This window comes from Podarcis vaucheri, assembly GCF_965113315.1.
Source record: "Podarcis vaucheri genome assembly, chromosome: 4".
Lineage (NCBI taxonomy): Eukaryota > Metazoa > Chordata > Lepidosauria > Squamata > Lacertidae > Podarcis > Podarcis vaucheri.
The window spans coordinates 30,420,636-30,439,362 of NC_138762.1; the positions used below are offsets into that span (position 1 = coordinate 30,420,636).

The 18,727-nt window shown below is 39.9% G+C and overlaps 1 protein-coding gene across 2 annotated transcripts in view; it reads left to right on the forward strand.

The window, feature by feature from the left end:
• The window catches only part of NBEA (neurobeachin), a 353,050-nt gene that overhangs the window by 17,352 nt on the left and 316,971 nt on the right, over positions 1-18,727 (forward strand). For both annotated transcript variants that reach the window (XM_082221535.1, XM_082221536.1), the window contains exons 2-5: positions 14,454-14,685; positions 16,290-16,390; positions 16,603-16,698; positions 17,216-17,337. In XM_082221535.1, coding sequence (XP_082077661.1) covers positions 14,454-14,685; positions 16,290-16,390; positions 16,603-16,698; positions 17,216-17,337 — 551 coding nt within the window. The remainder of the gene's footprint in view (positions 1-14,453; positions 14,686-16,289; positions 16,391-16,602; positions 16,699-17,215; positions 17,338-18,727) is intronic.

The following is an 18,727-nucleotide window of genomic DNA, read 5'->3' on the forward strand; positions in this document are numbered from 1 at the left end:
AGGCACTCCTGTCTTCCACTGCCTGGTCAAACTCATGTTCATAGCTTTGAGAGGCACTTGGATACACAAGTATTATTTGTTCCACATGCTTTCTTCCTCCGCTGCTACTCCCACATAGCTAGGAGAAAGATGTCTGTGACATTTAGTGCCACTTTCAGAGAATCCTAGCTTGTTCTGCACAAACCAGAGGTGGTTTACAACAAACTTTGGTTAGATAAATTAGTCAGCTTAATAACTCGTGGTTTGAGGTGGACTGGTTTTGAAACAGGCCAGAGATTGTTTTAAACTACATTCACTGTTTCTTATTTATAAATCAGGATTCTGTGAAAGCAAAACAAAAGCTGTGAAAGTCCCTATTATTGACTGCATGGGGCCAGGGTCTTTACTTTGGCTTCTTCCTGCTTGTATCTGCACTAAGAGGCTGTAATTTAGTCAATGGTACATGAGAGGCATGCCAGTGTATTCCTTTATTGAGGTGACTGATAAGTTCGTACATTTATACTAAAAGTTAAAAATATAAATATTTGAACTATATTAGTTTTGTGGTGCTATTTTCAAATCTGCATATTAGGAAATTCCCTAAACTGTTTTAAACTATAAATATGCAAAACTAATGAGTTCCATGATGTAGTTTTACTTGTTTTTTTTATTTTGTTGAGAGACTTTATTTACATATTACATGCAACTTGGTGAAATGAGACCAAAAACAAAACTGTAGAATATTGAGAAAATTTACTTCCAGTTTATATTAAATGAAGAATAATTCAAATCTCTAGTTTGCCAAATTTTGGTGGTAATTTATGACTTATATTACATATGTGTAATATGTATTCTCTTTTACTTTTTTAAAGCGATTGTACTAATTAAACCTCAGGGTATTTTGAGCATCATTAATGGTTGCATGGGTGGCCTTGATAAATTCCCACTTGGGTAATTATATTGTCTACATAAACTCCTCCTCTAGTTTTTAGCTGATGTAGGAATCTTCCTTTATTCTCTTTAATGAAGTGTGGACTGCATATTGTTTAAAGTAGTTGTTGAATTCCTGTTGCAATTGTGGAGTGTATTTAGTCAGTCTAGATTAGATTTGGAATATCAACTTTGTCAGTCCACAGTGAACAAAAACTTAAGCAACACAAGGTATTATTATTAACCTTTGCATTCTGAGCTTGATCATGTGATTTAAGCACATAAGTAGGATCAGAGATAGTCTAGCCACATAAAATCCTAATTGTGATGTTTAAAAACTTGAAGTATTTTTTAAATATTAGATATTAGTATTTTCATTTTAGTTTTGAGGTATGAAAACATGCATTTGGTCTTTAATATGTTTAGTGTATTTTTGAAGCATTTAGGATTCATAATACAGTGAATTGACAAAACAGCTTCTGTTCATGAGCTTCAGTTTGTTACATATGAAAGTTTTTGAGACCACATTCCTAAGCATGCATTAACTTAATGTTAAAACAGAATAAATCCATGTGATAATGTCATGTTAATACTATTTAGCAAGGACTACATCTGATTAGCAGCCTCTGTTGGCTTTCAGACTCTCTTGTAAACCATAGCTAAAGTTACCTGAGTAGCAGAAGTTGATGTGCATTTGTATCAAGATTTCCTGATTTAATCAGAAATAAGAGTAGTATTAAGCAGTAAATCACTGTTAGATTTCTATTATATTTCTTCAATTTGACCTGAGTTCCAAGGAAGATAATAGTTTATAAAAAATTAGAAAAGTATTGATATAAAACAATTAAACAGATTTTTATCGTTTAAAAAAACAATTGTGTGTTTCCTTTTAAAAATCTGATTTAAAATAAAACATGAATTGAATGTAAACATGTAACTGTCTATATGTGGTTATATGATGAGTGTAGATTTCTTTAAAGGACTTATAACAGTTTCAGTGACAGTCATGCAGGCCAGTGCAGGGTGGGGGCAGCTAGGTGCACTTGCCCCAGGCCTCAGAGGGCTAAGCTGGCTGGGGGGCCCTGCCAGGGACCAGCTGGTTTGAGTTTATGACAGTTATAAACTGTTTGAGTTTATAACTTTATTCTAACAAGACTCCTGCACCGAGCCTTAGACATGCTCTGCACATGCCTGCAGTGATGTATGCATTATTGTGGGTGTCCATATACATATAATATGTCTCACTTTGTTCAAGAGGACTTTTCCAAATAAGTGCGCAGAGGATTCTGCAGCCTTAGTTTTTAAGAAAGTGATGTTGGAAATGTACAGACAAAGGATTTTACTATTGCAGAATATAGGCAGTATGCTTCCAGCATTTCCCCTGTGCCCCTAAATCTTCTTTAGAGGGTCCTCCAACCCTCTAGTGCAGAAGTTCTCAACCTGTGGGTCCCCAGATGTTGGACTACAACTCCCATCATCCCTGAGCTCTGGCCTTGCTCACTTGGGGTGATGGGAGTTGTAGTTCAACAAGATCTGGGGACCCACAGGTTGAGAAAGGCTGCCCTAGTGGGTGGATGCAGAGTGGGTAAGAATCATGGAAATGGTTTCCCTTCTTTTGCTGTCAGAAGCCTTGCCATCTGCTGAGCAACACCATTGGATATAACTCAAACAGAAAGGTAATCTTTCAATAAAACTAAATAAATTAAAATAATAAATTATTAAAAATCATTATGTTTATGTCTTCTCCCGTCTTCCAAAGACCTTGGGGTGGCATTACATAGTTTTCTTGTCACCCACTGTGTTCTCACAGTGGCTTAGGAATGTGAACCTGGGTCTCCCCAGTAGGGCATTTTGGTCACTGCAGCACACCAGCTCTAATTAAATTCTTCTTTTTTTCTAATTAAATTATTTAGAGTTGTTTAAAATAATAATCTCAGTTAGTCAGGTGTTCTTCCTATATATTGTAACATACTGTTTAACATTGTAGCACTGTTGATAGCTTGGTTCTGAGGGTTTGATTCTAAAAGTAAGACTAAACATAAATACCTCACCCCAGTCAGCCAGTTCTGAAGGAGATGTGGAGAAGTAACCCTACTTTCTTTCACGCTCACCACCACTGCTTTAATGAACAGCAGGGTTAAAAACTTGAATCTCAACTCTTCATAATTCAACTTTCTAAACTAACTTTTGTTAATCTGTTACTCATGAACCCAATGTAAGAAATACTACTTTCAGCCATTAATCTGAATTCAACAGAGGGAAGAGGATAATAAAATATGATGGGTTGTATGAAATTCATTTATTTATTTGTAATCCACTTAATATCCCACCCTTCCCAAAGGAGCCCGGGATGACAAACACAACATAAAGATTGCACCCCCTCAAAACAATATCATTATCTCAGACAATGATTTTGCAGTTTGCAGGAACATTATCTTTCAGACAGTAAATGCTGGAGTAAACAGGAATGTTTTTAATTCTTGATGAAAGTCAATAATGATGATTTGAGGGTGATTTGTTATTCTTCTTCCACCCTTCCACCCCTCCCCATCTTATCCAAAGCATTGGCAAACACTTTAGAACAGCATGAAGGTCTGTAGGAAAAAGAGGAATTTGTTCATTGATGGAAGGCTCCATTGGATCAAAGAGTGTTCCATCAGTTGAGGGGCAGTAATTGAATACACTTCTATATTTTTATAAAAGAAGGGGTAAATAGATATTGACAATGGATGTTTGTCCTTAGCTGGAATGTTTATCATAGATCTTCTCTGTCATTCCCCACAATTGAAAATTGGGCAGCTGAACATTACACAGGGTACAGAGATATTCATGGAGATGATCCAAAAAGTGGAAGGCCCACAGCTGCACAAAATGAAGAAATGATGGCTAATGTGGAGTTCATTGTCATGAAAGATTGCTGAGTTTCTGTTTGAAAATTTGTCATGGATTGGTGGTTTCATTAAAACTTGATCAGCTGCACACAGAGATAGAGAGATCATATATCTGCCCCAAGCTGGTTTTGTTTCATCAAACAAATTGGTTTTGGACAGAAAACTACTTTGAGGTTCTTCTATCATCGTGGTATAGAAATTTTATGAAATAAATTATGAAATAAAAGTAATTCAAAATCTGCCTTAAAAACAAGGTACTTATGAGGGTAGTTCCTTCCTTCCACTTTTAAAATGGTGTAAGCTGCTTAGAGCGGTTACCTCACCTGCCATGAGGAAAAAAGACATTTTACCTTTTAAAATGCTTCCAGGAATTGAATGCATATCATAACATTCAGTCCCTTTCTTGAGAATTATACGGAAAAAAGATGGCTACCCATCTTATATTTTCTTTTCCGTATCATGTCCTTGTACAGTGTAGCCACATGGTCACTTCAGTCCATTGATTATGCTTAATCTGCAAATCAGTCTGCTATGTATGGTTCTAGAGGAGCAAAATGAGAAGATTTGCTCCAAAATGTAGAGCAAGCAAGAATCCTTCCCAACTCTAGCTGCGTATTGGGCCCTCCATTCTCTTATAATAGATATTGCATCATAATGAAAGAATTACTGTTTGGAATTTTTCTATTCCATTTTTTTTTTATTTCAGAAACATGCCACATGTTTGAAATTCTAAATGTATGAACTTTACACTTTTACTTCAGTGCAGCAAAGGATTGCCTTTAGACTAGAAAGCTAATATAAATGAATTTGTGTAAATGTATAATTATTGGTTTATTGATAACTGGATTTGCCTTACATATAATACGCAATCCTAAAATCCTCCTATTACTTGTAGTAATAGTTCCTGTTAGTTCCTTAATATCATCTGATCTCAGACATCTCAGGAGAGTTGCATCAGCATGCCGAGGGATTTCAAACATTATTTGTTTAAACAAAAGAGTAAACCCAGACAGGTTTTCATGTTTCCATATTTCTATTTATATAGTTGAATATCATTTACACTGAACTTTTGCTTGCCTTATTCTGCAAGGGACTACAGAGGAAAAAAGTCTTAAGCTTTGTCTGTTCAACTGTGCTGCTACAAAAATAGGCTTGATGTGCACTGGGTAATGTTTATCCACTATTCTGTGGTAATTTTGATAATTGATACCAACATTACAAAAGCAGAAATTCCCCTGTGTAGGTACTGCATGCAATACCATAAGTAAGACTTCCATATTCGTAGTGATTTCTATTCTTGAGTTCTGACTTAAATCTGCTTGGTGTTTATAGGTCAAATAATATACACTGAACTTTAAAAATTAAATCATCCATCTTACGTCTGTTTTAAGAGTTTATTTTTTAAAATGCATTTTCTGTTCTTCTATAGACAGTTGAAATATTAATAGCCAGGAATTTAGTAGTGTTCATAAGTAACATTTACTTAGACTGTACAGACTCCAAAGTTAATTCTTTATCTGTCCAGAAGGCAACTATACTAAAGAAATTGTGTAATAGGTTCTTTTTAAAACCCAAATTCTACTTTATTTAAAAAGATTTATATTCTCTGACATCTAGGTTAGTGAACAATGGATCAATATCAAGAGTTTAAGCAATGTATCAAACACCAGCAACATAGTTAAAACAGCAGAGGACTGAAACCAAACAGATTTTATAAAGGTCTAGAAAATTAAGTAGTGATTGTCTGAGACTGTGGTGGCATAAGAAGAGGCTCCAAGTGAGGTTTCTGAGGTAGAGCATTCTGATGGTGTGCCACAACTCCAAAGGCCCTTTCACCTGTGACCAGGTAGTAGGTATCTAACTTTGGAGTGCAGCAGCACTAGGGTCTCTGATAAAGACCTTGATGCATAGAATTTTGAAGAGTTTTAATTGGTAAGCACTATGTTTTTATTAAAGGGACGCAGGTGGCGCTGTGGGTAAAAGCCTCAGCGCCTAGGGCTTGCTGATCGAAAGGTCGGCGGTTCGAATCCCTGCGGCGGGGTGCGCTCCCGTCGTTCGGTCCCAGCGCCTGCCAACCTAGCAGTTCGAAAGCACCCCCGGGTGCAAGTAGATAAATAGGGACCGCTTACAAGCGGGAAGGTAAACGGCGTTTCCGTGTGCGGCTCTGGTTCGCCAGAGCAGCGATGTCACGCTGGCCACGTGACCCGGAAGTGTCTTCGGACAGCGCTGGCCCCCGGCCTCTTGAGTGAGATGGGCGCACAACCCTAGAGTCTGGCAAGACTGGCCCGTACGGGCAGGGGTACCTTTACCTTTACCTTTTATGTTTTTATTAGTAAGCACTTAAGTTATGTTTCAAGCAGCAGCTGGTGATGGTGCTTCAGAGATAGCATTCTACAGGGTTGGCTCCTGTTTGCCGCATAGCTTCTCTGTTCTGATCTAGTGTACATTTCTGAGAGGCAGACCTGCATATAACACACACGTGACTTTATATGGGATTGTGCTGTTGCCTTTTCTTCATTCAACCTTTCCTTGGTTAAAATTGTGCAAAGTCTTCCCTTTGTGTTAGGCCCTTTTCACAAGTTTTATGCCCCTATGTTGTCACATATGCTCTTAGAATCATAGAATCATAGAATCATAGAATTATAGAGTTGGAAGAGACCACAAGGGCCATCGAGTCCAACCCCCTGCCAAGCAGGAAACACCATCAGAGCACTCCTGACATATGGTTGTCAAGCCTCTGCTTAAAGACCTCCAAAGAAGGAGACTCCACCACACTCCTTGGCAGCAAATTCCACTGTCGAACAGCTCTCACTGTCAGGAAGTTCTTCCTAATGTTTAGGTGGAATCTTCTTTCTTGTAGTTTGGATCCATTGCTCCGTGTCCGCTTCTCTGTATTCTTGCAGTTCAAAAAGTGAGTCACCTGAGACGTGGCAGATCTGTTCCCTGCTATATAAATGATGTTATGTGGCCCTTGTGCAGCTAACAACCCATTAAACCATTAAAACACAGTTGAACAAAAACAACACAATACAGTATAGCTCAGCAAACACTTCTCAGGAACTGCAAAGATAACTAACTACATAATCACATTCAAAACTGACCTTCCCTTTGATAAGAGTCATATCTTTGCTGCCTGGTAGATTAAACTGGATTCAGTTTGTTCACTCCCATCTAGTCCATCATGGCCTACAAATACTGCTTCTGAGCATTTGTAGTCTCCCTAGGAGCAAATAAAAACGAGAAAGTGGGATGCAGCACAGACTGTCTTTAGCATTCATGTGACTATTCAGCCCAAATCACCTCCAATGGCTTTATGCAGATGTTGATGGCATTCAAAACAGGAAGGAAAATAGTGGAATTTCATAGGCTAAATGTGGTGGAGTAGGGTAGCTGTCTCCCAGCAGGACCTTCTGGGCCTTACTTTCCAAGAATGACCAGAGCCTTCAAAGCTTGGCATTTTCCAGTCCTGTTTCAGCAAAGTATCCCAAGAGACAAAGCTGATATGCTTCTGGCTAGAAGGGAGAAGTTTACTATGCTGGGTGTTCATTAGAGTTATGCATTTTGTAGAAAGTCCATGACTGGTAAAAAGAGAAGTATTTTCCAAATTATGCAGAGGTCCAATTAGCCTGACCGCTCTATTTATTTCCACACCTGCCCCTTCTCCACTCAGTACTTACCTTTATCAATCATCCCCTTTCTCCAGTTAAGCTCAGGTTGCAGATATGAAACCCATAAATATTATGTGTTCCGAGTACTCCACTCTGGGAGGTAGAGAGATTACCTGTTTTGAATGGGTTGATCTTCTCTAGAAGGAACAGTTTCATAGTTGGGCGTGCTCATAGATCCAGGATTATCACTGGAGGCTTAGGCAGCCATGGTGGTCAGGAGTGCTGCATTCTCTATATTAGATTGTTGAAACCTGCTCCAAATGGATGTGCCCTGAAAGCCTCATCTGGTCCAAAATGCAGTGGCCAGGTTACTGGTTCGGATTCAGTTTAGAACTCATATAACCCATGGTTTAAAACAGTTGCAGTAGTACCCTCACAACACCCCTATGAGGTAAAGTCAGACTGAGATAATGGCTAAGTCAAATATGTTAAAGGCACGCAGCTAATTAAGTAAAGATCTTGTTAGTACTAATTATTACTCTTGTAAGTTTTGGCATTTAACATGAATGGTCTTGCTAAATTATGAAGGTCTGTCAAATTTCCATGTGCAGTGGTTTCAGTATATCAAATATATGGTGTATACAGTCAAAAATAAATTGTCTGGGTAATATGAAAAATACATTTTGTTCCTCTATAGTTTAAGAAAGAGAAGGCTATTAGGAACTGTTGTTGAATATTGAAACATGACTGCTTATGAGGGTGCTAGAGATCCTTCAGTTTGGGCTTCATATGTGTAATATTAAAGCTTCTGTTGACAATCCTAGTTACAGGTAGTGAACAAATTTGAGAGCTTTTATATACTAACACAAACCATGTCACCATATTTTAGTAAATATTTGGCATCCGTCTGTCTTGAGAGACAGTGAAGTGTGCCCACAGGGGTAAAGTCATAGAATCATAGAATCATAGAATCATAGAGTTGGAAGAGACCACAAGGGCCATCGAGTCCAACCCCCTGCCAAGCAGGAAACACCATCAGAGCACTCCTGACATATGGTTGTCAAGCCTCTGCTTAAAGACTTCCAAAGTAGGAGATTCCACCACACTCCTTGGCAGCAAATTCCACTGTCGAACAGCTCTTACTGTCAGGAAGTTCTTCCTAATGTTTAGGTGGAATCTTCTTTCTTGTAGTTTGGATCCATTGCTCCGTGTCCGCTTCTCCGGAGCAGCAGAAAACAACCTTTCCCCCTCCTCTATGTGACATCCTTTTATATATTTGAACATGGCTATCATATCACCCCTTAACCTCCTCTTCTCCAGGCTAAACATGCCCAGCTCCCTTAGCCGTTCCTCATAAGGCATCGTTTCCAGGCCTTTGACCATTTTGGTTGCCCTCCTCTGGACACGTTCCAGTTTGTCAGTGTCCTTCTTGAACTGTGGTGCCCAGAACTGGACACAGTACTCCAGGTGAGGTCTGACCAGAGCAGAATACAGTGGCACTATTACTTTCCTTGATCTAGATGTTATACTCCTATTGATGCATCCCAGAATTGCATTGGCTTTTTTAGCTGCCGCGTCACACTGTTGGCTCATGTCAAGTTTGTGGTCAACCAAGACTCCTAGATCCTTTTCACATGTACTGCTCTCAAGCCAGGTGTCCCCCATCTTGTATTTGTGCCTCTCATTTTTTTTGCCCAAGTGCAATACTTTACATTTCTCCCTGTTAAAATTCATCTTGTTTGTTTTGGCCCAGTTCTCTAATTTGTCAAGGTCGTTTTGAAGTGTGATCCTGTCCTCTGGGGTGTTAGCCACCCCTCCCAGTTTGGTGTCATCTGCAAATTTGATCAGGATGCCCTTGAGTCCATTATCCAAGTCGTTGATAAAGATGTTGAATAAGACCGGGCCCAAGACAGAACCCTGTGGCACCCCACTAGTCACTCTTCTCCAGGATGAAGAGGAACCATTGATGAGCACCCTTTGGGTTCGGTCAGTCAGCCAGTTACAAATCCACTGAGTGGTAGCATAGTCAAGACCACATTTTACCAGCTTCTTTACAAGAATATCATGGGGCACCTTGTCAAATGCCTTGCTGAAATCAAGGTAGGCTACATCCACTGCGTTCCCTTCATCTACCAGGCTTGTAATTCTGTCAAAAAACGAGATCAGGTTAGTCTGACATGACTTATTTTTCAGAAATCCATGCTGACTATTGGTGATCACAGCATTCCTTTCTAGGTGCTCACAGACTGTTTGCTTAATGATCTGCTCCAGAATCTTCCCTGGTATTGATGTCAGACTGACTGGGCGGTAATTATTTGGGTCCTCTCTTTTCCCCTTTTTGAAAATAGGGACAACATTTGCCCTCCTCCAGTCTGCCGGGACTTCGCCTGTTCTCCCGGAATTCTCAAAGATGACTGCCAGTGGTTCTGAGATCACATCTGCCAGTTCTTTTAATACTCTTGGATGCAGTTCATCTGGCCCTGGAGTCAGACCACAACATTTGCAGCACTTAAGTGACCTACCTGGAGGGCAAGCCTGGGCAGTGTATGGAGGTTCTGGGCTGCCCCTATGACATGACCCCCCTCTTGGCCTTACCAATGTGGTCCAAAAAAAGAAAAAGAAAAGCAATACGTTTGGCAGCAGCTTGGCTGCAGGAGTTTTCAGAAGGAGGTGTACAAGGTGTCATAGAACCGTCTTAGCAATTCTACTCTAGATTTGTGTAGGGCAGGCATGGCCAAACTTGGCCCTCCAGCTGTTTTGGGACTACAATTCTCATCATGCCTGACCACTGGTCCTGTTAGGTAGGGATGGTGGCAGTTGTAGTCCCAAAACAACTGGAGGGCTAAGTTTGGCCATGCCTGGTGTAGGGTATACTCATTAGCCTTTTCTTCTCCCAAAGATATCCCACAAGGCAGCAGAGGTTTAGGACCAGAGTTTTCCTTTCCTAGATGGGCTCCTTTCCCAGGTTGACAAGCCCCATCTACCCCTCACTTCCCTATACAGCAGGTGGAGAAACCGCCTTCTTGACTGTTGGACCCACTACTCATCTCATCCCCTAAATCTGCTGGAGTCTAAATAAAAAAATTCCTTCCAGTAGCACCTTAAAGACCAACTAAGTTAGTTCTTGGTATGAGCTTTCGTGTGCATGCACACTTCTTCAGATCTGAAGAAGTGTGCATGCACATGAAAGCTCATACCAAGAACTAACTTAGTTGGTCTTTAAGGTGCTACTGGAAGGAATTATTTTATTTTGACTATGGCAGACCAACACGGCTACCTATCTGCTGCTGGAGTCTGTCTTTGCATGCAGGGAAGTGCGTAACTCACTGAGGATTTGAAACTCATTGGCTACCCTCACTTGGTTGAGCTGGGCAGTCGAAGTTGTTCCTGGGATGCCGTTGCCGACACATGCTGACCACTTATTGGAGCCACAGAGAATTGAGTGCAGGGTGGGGGCACCAAAGGTGTACAAACTACCCCAGGATGACTTGTTCTCCACCAGAGGTTTTACCACTCCCCCAGCACCCTTTACACACCAGATGTTTGAATAGTCCTGTAAATAATAAAATAAGATGGAGTTAATTCTGCTTAAGAGCAGAGCATACATGCAATGAGAAGTCAAAACAAGATTAGCAAGTGATGCCTTTCACTTAAAGTTTTGATTCTTTTAAAGGTCAGTAACATGGTGTGATGCCTTTAGTTTGGAGCAGGAAGCTTTCTCCAGGAATCAACCACTTACTGAGATTGTGCCATGAATTACCTCAGATGTAAATTTCTCAACTCTGAATCCACAATTCATTTATCCCAGAGCAGTTTTGAAGGACACCTCTAAAGGAGTTTAATGCCTGCTGAGAAATAAACAATTTGTAAATTGATTATGCTTTCTGACATTGTTCTGTCTGTTAGAGGTAGAATGCTGTGTTTGATGGATTACCAATCTAAAGCAGTAAAAAAAAATCTTTTTAAATTTGTGTTATACAGTTGAAAACAGCCTTTAATGAACTAAAATGGGCTACTTCTACATTATATGTACACATGGGCTTGTTTTTATGTCAGCATTGTGTCGATCAGAGATTTACCTTATCAAAATATGTTGTATACATTATTAGACATACAGTGGTGCCTCGCAAGACGAAATTAATTCGTTCCGCAAGTTTTTTCTTCTTGCGAGTTTTTCGTCTTGCGAAGCACGGTTTCCCATAGGAATGCATTGAAAATCAATCAATGCGTTCCTATGGAAACCGCCTTCAGACCAGGTCCGGGGACAGTCTGTCCCCCGACCTCTTCTGAAGGCTGGGGGGGGGGGACAAGGGCTTTTCTTCCCACCGCCAGCCTTCAGAAGGCTGTTTTGAAAGCTGGCGGTGGGAAGAAAAGCCCTTCTCCCCACCTCCCGCCCCGCAAGCTCCGGGGACAGGAGGGCTTTGCTGCCGACCGCCAGCATTTTAAAAGCCCCCGATGTCCCGGGGCGATTTTAAAATGCTGGCGGGTGGTAGCGAAGTCTCCGCTGCCCCGGGGGCTTTTAAAATGCTGGGGGTCGGCAGCGAAGGCTTCGCTGCCGCCCGCCAGCATTTTAAGATCGCCCGGGACAGCGGAGAAGTCTCCGCTGCCCCGGTGGCTTTTAAAATGCTGGGGCTCGACAGCGAAGGCTTCGCTGCCGCCCACCAGCATTTTAAGATCGCCCGGGACAGTGGAGAAGTCTCCGCTGTCCCGGGAAGGCAGGCGGGGGGGAGCAAAGACTTTTGCCCCCCGCCGGCCTTCAGAAGAGGTCCAGGACCTCTTCTGAAGGCTGGCGGTGGGCGAAAGTCTTTGCTCCCGACCGCCAGCATTTTAAAAGAGGTCCCCGGAGATTTCCCTATGGGCTTTCTTCTTGCGAAGCAAGCCCATAGGGAAATTCGTCTTGCGGAACGACTCAAAAACGGAAAACTCTTTCATCTTGCGAGTTTTTCGTTTTGCGAGGCGTTCGTCTTGCGAGGCACCACTGTACTTTTGAAATTTATTTCATACAACCATTGGGTATGTTAATGAAAACTATATTTTGCATATTTATTTTTTCATGAGAATGCAGTTTCAATGAACCCTTGTTCTTTTGAACAGCACACTTTTGCTTATTGGTTCCTTGCCTGGAATCTCTACATCAGAGCTTTCCAAATTTTTCATGTTGGTGACACACTTTTTAGACATGCATCATTTCGCAACACAGCAATTCCGTTTTACTAGGAAACTGAAGGTTAAACTAACCCCTTTCCAGCCCCAGGAGGAGTGCGGGGAGCGTTCACAAGACACACCTACATACTTCAGCTGACACATTAATGTGTCACAACACGCAGTTTGGAAAACTCTGCTCTACGTGTTTGTGTTATTGTGTGTTTTCCCATGAATTTTGAACCCTAAAGCTGTTGGCTTGGGAATCTCTGCAGGTTGACTCAAACATCCCTACAGGCTTTACATACATTTAGTATATAGCATTTCATGGAGGTTGGGGTATATGTTCACTTGCAAGATTGGGGTCTCTGGGTTGTATCCAGTGCTAGTCCTACTCAGAGCAGAATCATGGATGTTAACGAACATGACTAACTTAGGTCCATGAATTTCAATGGGTTTACCCTTTCAACTATAGGCATGTATACCTGCCTAAGAGATTGTCAGTGTTTGTATTTATGAATACATATGTGTGAGCCATCCTGTAGGACTAGTAAGTTGCAGAATAATTAATTGTACTTAGTAATTATTTTTTACTTATGATGTAAAGCAAGTTGGAGTTTCCATAGATCAAGTTGGGTCTGATTTCAAGCTAGAAATTGTTTGATCATTATATTCTCTAATTAAAGAACTGTTGAACAAAATTATATGACTTTATTCAAGCACAGGTTACTGATTCAGAAGACTTAACAGTTACCAGAAATGGTTATAAATCAGACACTTCATGTTTCATCAACAATAAAAATAAAATTCTAAGATTTAAAGCAGAAGATGAATTTATTACACTAGATAGAGAAGAACATTTTTTTATTGTGTTGAGCTGCTATAGAAACTGCTGATGCTTATAATTTACTGTCTGCTAATAGATATTTGAATTACTACAGTTATCTAAGCTCAATGTTTACAGATAATTTTGTTGTCTCCCTTCCCTCACTGTTTATAATAGCTTTATTAGAGTGACATATATAAGGAAGCGATTCCTTTTTTCTGATATGACAGATTTAATGCTTAGTAAAATTGAATTATTTTGTTTGGTGTGGTAGATTTTATGAGTGTCTTGGACTATTTTTTCTATAATTCTGGAAAATTTATGTGTGGCATTAATTTTTTTAACACCAATATAATGTTTTGCTAGATGGTGCCTGATATGCCACTTATTTCCTTAAGTTTGGTTTGCATAGTTCTGGATTAATGACTGTGTAAAATGGTATGTTTGTTGACTTCCATTGACCAAAATTCTTTACTGTTATTCACATTGTATTTTAGAATGCTTCTTTGATGTTTCCTATTACTGTGAGGGGCATGTCCAAGGATGAGCCAAGTGATGCATTAACCAATACTGTTGGATGCAATAATTCTCTTCCTTCAGGAGAAGGAGTCTTCCTCCATTGAATGAACCTTTCCTGTGATGGAGGAAACTCCTTCTGTAAAAGAAAAAATGGAAATACTGGATATGAATGACAGTTTGCTGCCATTTAATAGCATAAACAAACCTGCCATCTGACAGAGCTGCCACAGCTCAGTTTCCTTATAGGGATGGCCCTAAGTATGTCTGATTCTCATCAGAATACTGTTTATGGAAGACAATCTTACTTGGCTACGAGTGATTGCCAAAGAAGAAGACTAACACAACAAAGTGAAAACTGTCGTCATGTTCTGGCTTGCCTTTTCAGAATGCCAGCGGAAAAAGGAAGCACAGATAGCCCTAGCAAAGTAGACCAATTTGTATAGGCCACAAAGTGTTTAGTAAGCATTAAGCGTGATTTAGGTAGTGTGCCTGAATCTTGTTGAAAACTGCTTAGTAAGTAAATAAACATTTTCTCTTTTTCTGTGTGTTTGTTTTCAGCTGGTTGGTGGAGAATTCGATCTAGAGATGAACTTTATAATCCAAGATGCAGAAAGTATAACATGCATGTCAGAACTTTTAGAACACTGTGATGTAACATGTCAAGCAGAAATTTGGAGTATGTTCACCGCCATCCTCCGTAAAAGTGTCCGCAATTTACAGACCAGCACAGAAGTTGGTTTAATTGAGCAAGTGCTACTGAAGATGAGTACTGTGGATGACATGATCGCAGGTATAAACCACCAAATTGATGAGTAGAATTGAAATATTTCTGAACACTGTGGATGTATTGCTTAATCTCAGCTATCATCTGAATTCATGGGGGGGAAGGTATAGTAATTTTGTAACAAAGGCACATATTACCCTAGTTAGTCATTGAGCAAACTACCATGAAAGTGGCACCGTACTCAACTCAATTGTAGCTTTTTGTACCTTTTACCAGGAAATTAGTGAAGAATTCATATTTCTTAATTGAAGTAATACAGATTTGACCGGTGGGAGGGGGTATTGAATTGGAACTTGTGTCTGTCAATAATTAATATAACAGAATCCTAATAAACCATCATTTCTCTATCTGCACTTCCTCTAGTTAATGGAGGCAATGAAAAAGTGACCTGGTTTACAAATCACATTAACCACAGTTTAAAACACACTGTAATGTTGGGGTACACTGCTCTAAAGTTCCTGTGCCTATTCCCGCCCCAACCTGTCCTGCTACCACACTGGGGACACAATAAGATGGAGTCTGACTTGTCATGTCATATGAACCTGGGATAGTTCTTTGTGTCTGCAAACAAACCATGAGCAGTAACCAAGGTTTGTTCCTGCAATGTGCAGTTGAATAGCCAGTACGGTGGTACCTTGGTTTAAGAACAGCCCTGTTTACGAACTATTCGGTATACGAACTCCGCAAAACCGGAAGTAGTGTTCCTGTTAGCAAACTTTACCTCAGTCTACGATTGGAAGCCGAACGGTGGAAGGGCACTGGCGGTGGGAGGCCTCATTAGGGAAAGCGCACCTCGGTTTAAGCACAGCTTTGGTTTAAGAACAGGCTTCTGGAACGGATTAAGTTCGTAAACCGAGGTACCACTGTAGTCTCTTTTGTGGCTAATAAAAAATAGCAACTGCATGTTGAATTTTCCCTTTCCCACACAATTATGTGAAGTAGACTAAATTGTGGTATGATGGTTCATGTTCCCTACAAACCCTGGGTCATGTGGCCAGCATGACTAAACCGTTTCTGGTGCAATGGAACACCCTGAAGGAAACCAGAGTGCACGGAAACGCCGTTTACTTTCCCGCGGCATCGGTACCTATTTATGTACTTGCACTGGCATGCTTTTGAACTGCTAGGTTGGCAGGAGCTGGGACAGAGCAATGGGAGCTCACCCTGTAGCGGGGATTCAAACAGCTGACCTTCTGATTGGCAAGCCCAAAAGGCTCAGTGGTTTAGACCACAGCGTAACCCGCATCCCTTGAAATATAGACTTTGAGGATCTGTATTGGAACATGCCTCCTGCACCGATCGCGTTCGCAACCCGAGGTTCTACTGTATCTTCTGTTTCTTAGGGGATAATAGGAGTAAAGTTTTATAAACAAATACTTTTTTGACCTGAGGTGCCCCCAAATGGTGAACAACATATTAAAATAGAAACCAAATAAGAGAACATTCTAACATTTTATTCATTTTATTAATAGCATGTAATGGTAGTATGAGTTTTATAGCCGGAGGCAGTATTAAGGGTTGGGGAAGCTAGCATTCAGAAATTTTGATTTTAAAATCTAGCTTGAACAACATTTGAACAAATTCTAGTGTACTTTTATTTGTCTTTGAAGATCTTCTCGTAGACATGTTGGGGGTACTTGCCAGCTACAGCATCACTGTCAAGGAGTTGAAACTTTTGTTCAGCATGCTTCGTGGTGAAAATGGAATATGGGTAAGCTGTATCTGGTGCAATGATGTGTATGATTTACACATAGATTTGTGTGAAATTTAAAGTTTGTCTCTGTTTTAAATATTGTTTTTGCTAACTGCTTGCAGAATTATTTTCTAGTCTTGTTAGGAAACTTGCAAATAGCTAATGCATTGCAAAGATAATCATTATCAGGTGGTTGTATTTTACAGTTCCACAATTGTGTTTTTTGACAGCCTAGACATGCAGTCAAGCTCTTGTCAGTCCTTAATCAGATGCCACAGAGACATGGTCCTGACACTTTTTTCAACTTCCCAGGCTGCAGTGCTGCAGTAAGTTTTAAACAATATCTATCTTTCCTAAATGAAAATTAAAAGTTTAAAATTCATAAGAAATAAGAAATGAAATCCTTATCTATTGGGCAAATGTATTTTGCAGTCTTTGAGGGAATATACCGGTATTTGGTAAATATTCTACATATAATAGTACTATTTTTCAGTACTATAACACTTGGGATAAAGATTCCTTTTAATATATTTTACCCAGTAAAATAGTTTGCGTTAGGAACTACTGTGGCCTCCCCTCCTCTATTACGCTATGCCATTGTTTGGTATGTTCTTAGCATATTAAAAAAAAGAGAGGTGAAAAAGAGTAAGCCCTGACTAAAATTGTTGACCAGTTGGTTTTAGAGTCCTCTTGTCACCTCTAACTCATTATTCTAGTATTAAGGTGTGTGATGGTGGGATATGCAGATTTGCTCGCAGTGAGATTAGAAATAGTTTTATTGCCTAAAAATGTAATTTAGCATTCTAGCACAATACATGTTATTGCTGTTTTACTTTTTTATAGGCAATTGCATTGCCTCCTATTGCCAAGTGGCCTTATCAAAATGGGTTTACGCTTAACACTTGGTTTCGCATGGATCCATTGAACAATATTAATGTAGATAAGGATAAACCGTATCTCTATTGGTAAGTAAAATCAATGTATTTTGATTCTATTTTTGAAATGAAAAATTTAATGAGTTCATTTTTAATATTTATTGAAGTGATTTGTTACTTAGATCAGCAATAGCCAATAGGCAGAATGGAGGCTGGACCTTGGTTGCACATAATTTTATATGATTTTTATTGAACTTGCAGCATTTTCATTAAGCTAATATAAATTGTTGTCCCGTGTTGCATTCATAATGAAAATAAACATGTTATCAAAAGTTGAGAAAAATAGATATTTTGATACTTCATTCCTGTTCCAGGCCTGTGATACCCTTCATACTTTTCACCTCTGCAGGAATCAAATTCTGTATCAAAATACATTTATGGCTTCTAGATTTCTGTCTTTAATTAGCATTCAGTTCATTAGCATCTATTTGTATGGTGAAGTATAGGTTTTAAGAGTGTCATATACTTGAAAGAAAAACCGGAATGATTAATGAGACTTAAATTTTGTCCACCTGAATTTCCACCTGAACTTTTTAAAGGCCCATTTTGCAAGATTTTATAAAATAACAATCTTAGATTACGAAAAAGTAAATGTGTTGTTGAAAAACACTTTATTGAATATGTGTATATGCTGCATAGATTTGCTTGCCAGGAATTGGATCTTAGAAGTAGCCTCTGGCTCCCTGAGAAATGTGCATGCAACTCATAGTTTTTACAGTGTAATATGTGAAGTAGCCCTGGCGAAGAGCAATTTGGTGCCAGTTATTTTAAGGATCAGAAGTCTCCTTTTTCTAAAAAATATGTGGCTGTTGTCATCTATAGGCTTTCCGAACTGTGATTCAGTCAAGTGCCTTGCAAGATTGAGGACAAAGTTGTTGGACTTCATAGTGTCCTATATGCCACTATCACAGCAAATCCAGTAGAGGTGTCCATTGCTGCATTTGGTCCAATGTTATGAGATCATTTCATTTAAACTATCCTGTCTGATGATGTGGATAGGACACTAGGATACTTGATCCAGCCACATGCCCTCTGGACTACTTCCCTTCCTGACTGATTTAAGCTAGCTGGAGTGGTGTGGCTGAGTAGGTCCAGGGTGTTGTGAATACATTATTGTGTGATGTGGGGGTAGCAGCCACCCTCAAAGAGGCAGTGGTGTGGCTGCTACTTAAAAAGCCCACATTGGACCCATTGGTATGAAACAACTACCAAGCATTTTCCGATATTGTGTTTGCGGGAGGAGGTTGTAGAGAGAGTGGTAGCAGAAAAAACTGCAGGTGTTCCTGATAGATAATGATTATCTGGACCCCCTTCAGTCTAGGTTTAGGCCTAGTTTTAAGATCAGATTGGCATTGGTTGCCCTGATGGATGACTTGTATCAGGAGATAGACAGGGGGAATTGCTACAGTGACCTTGCTAC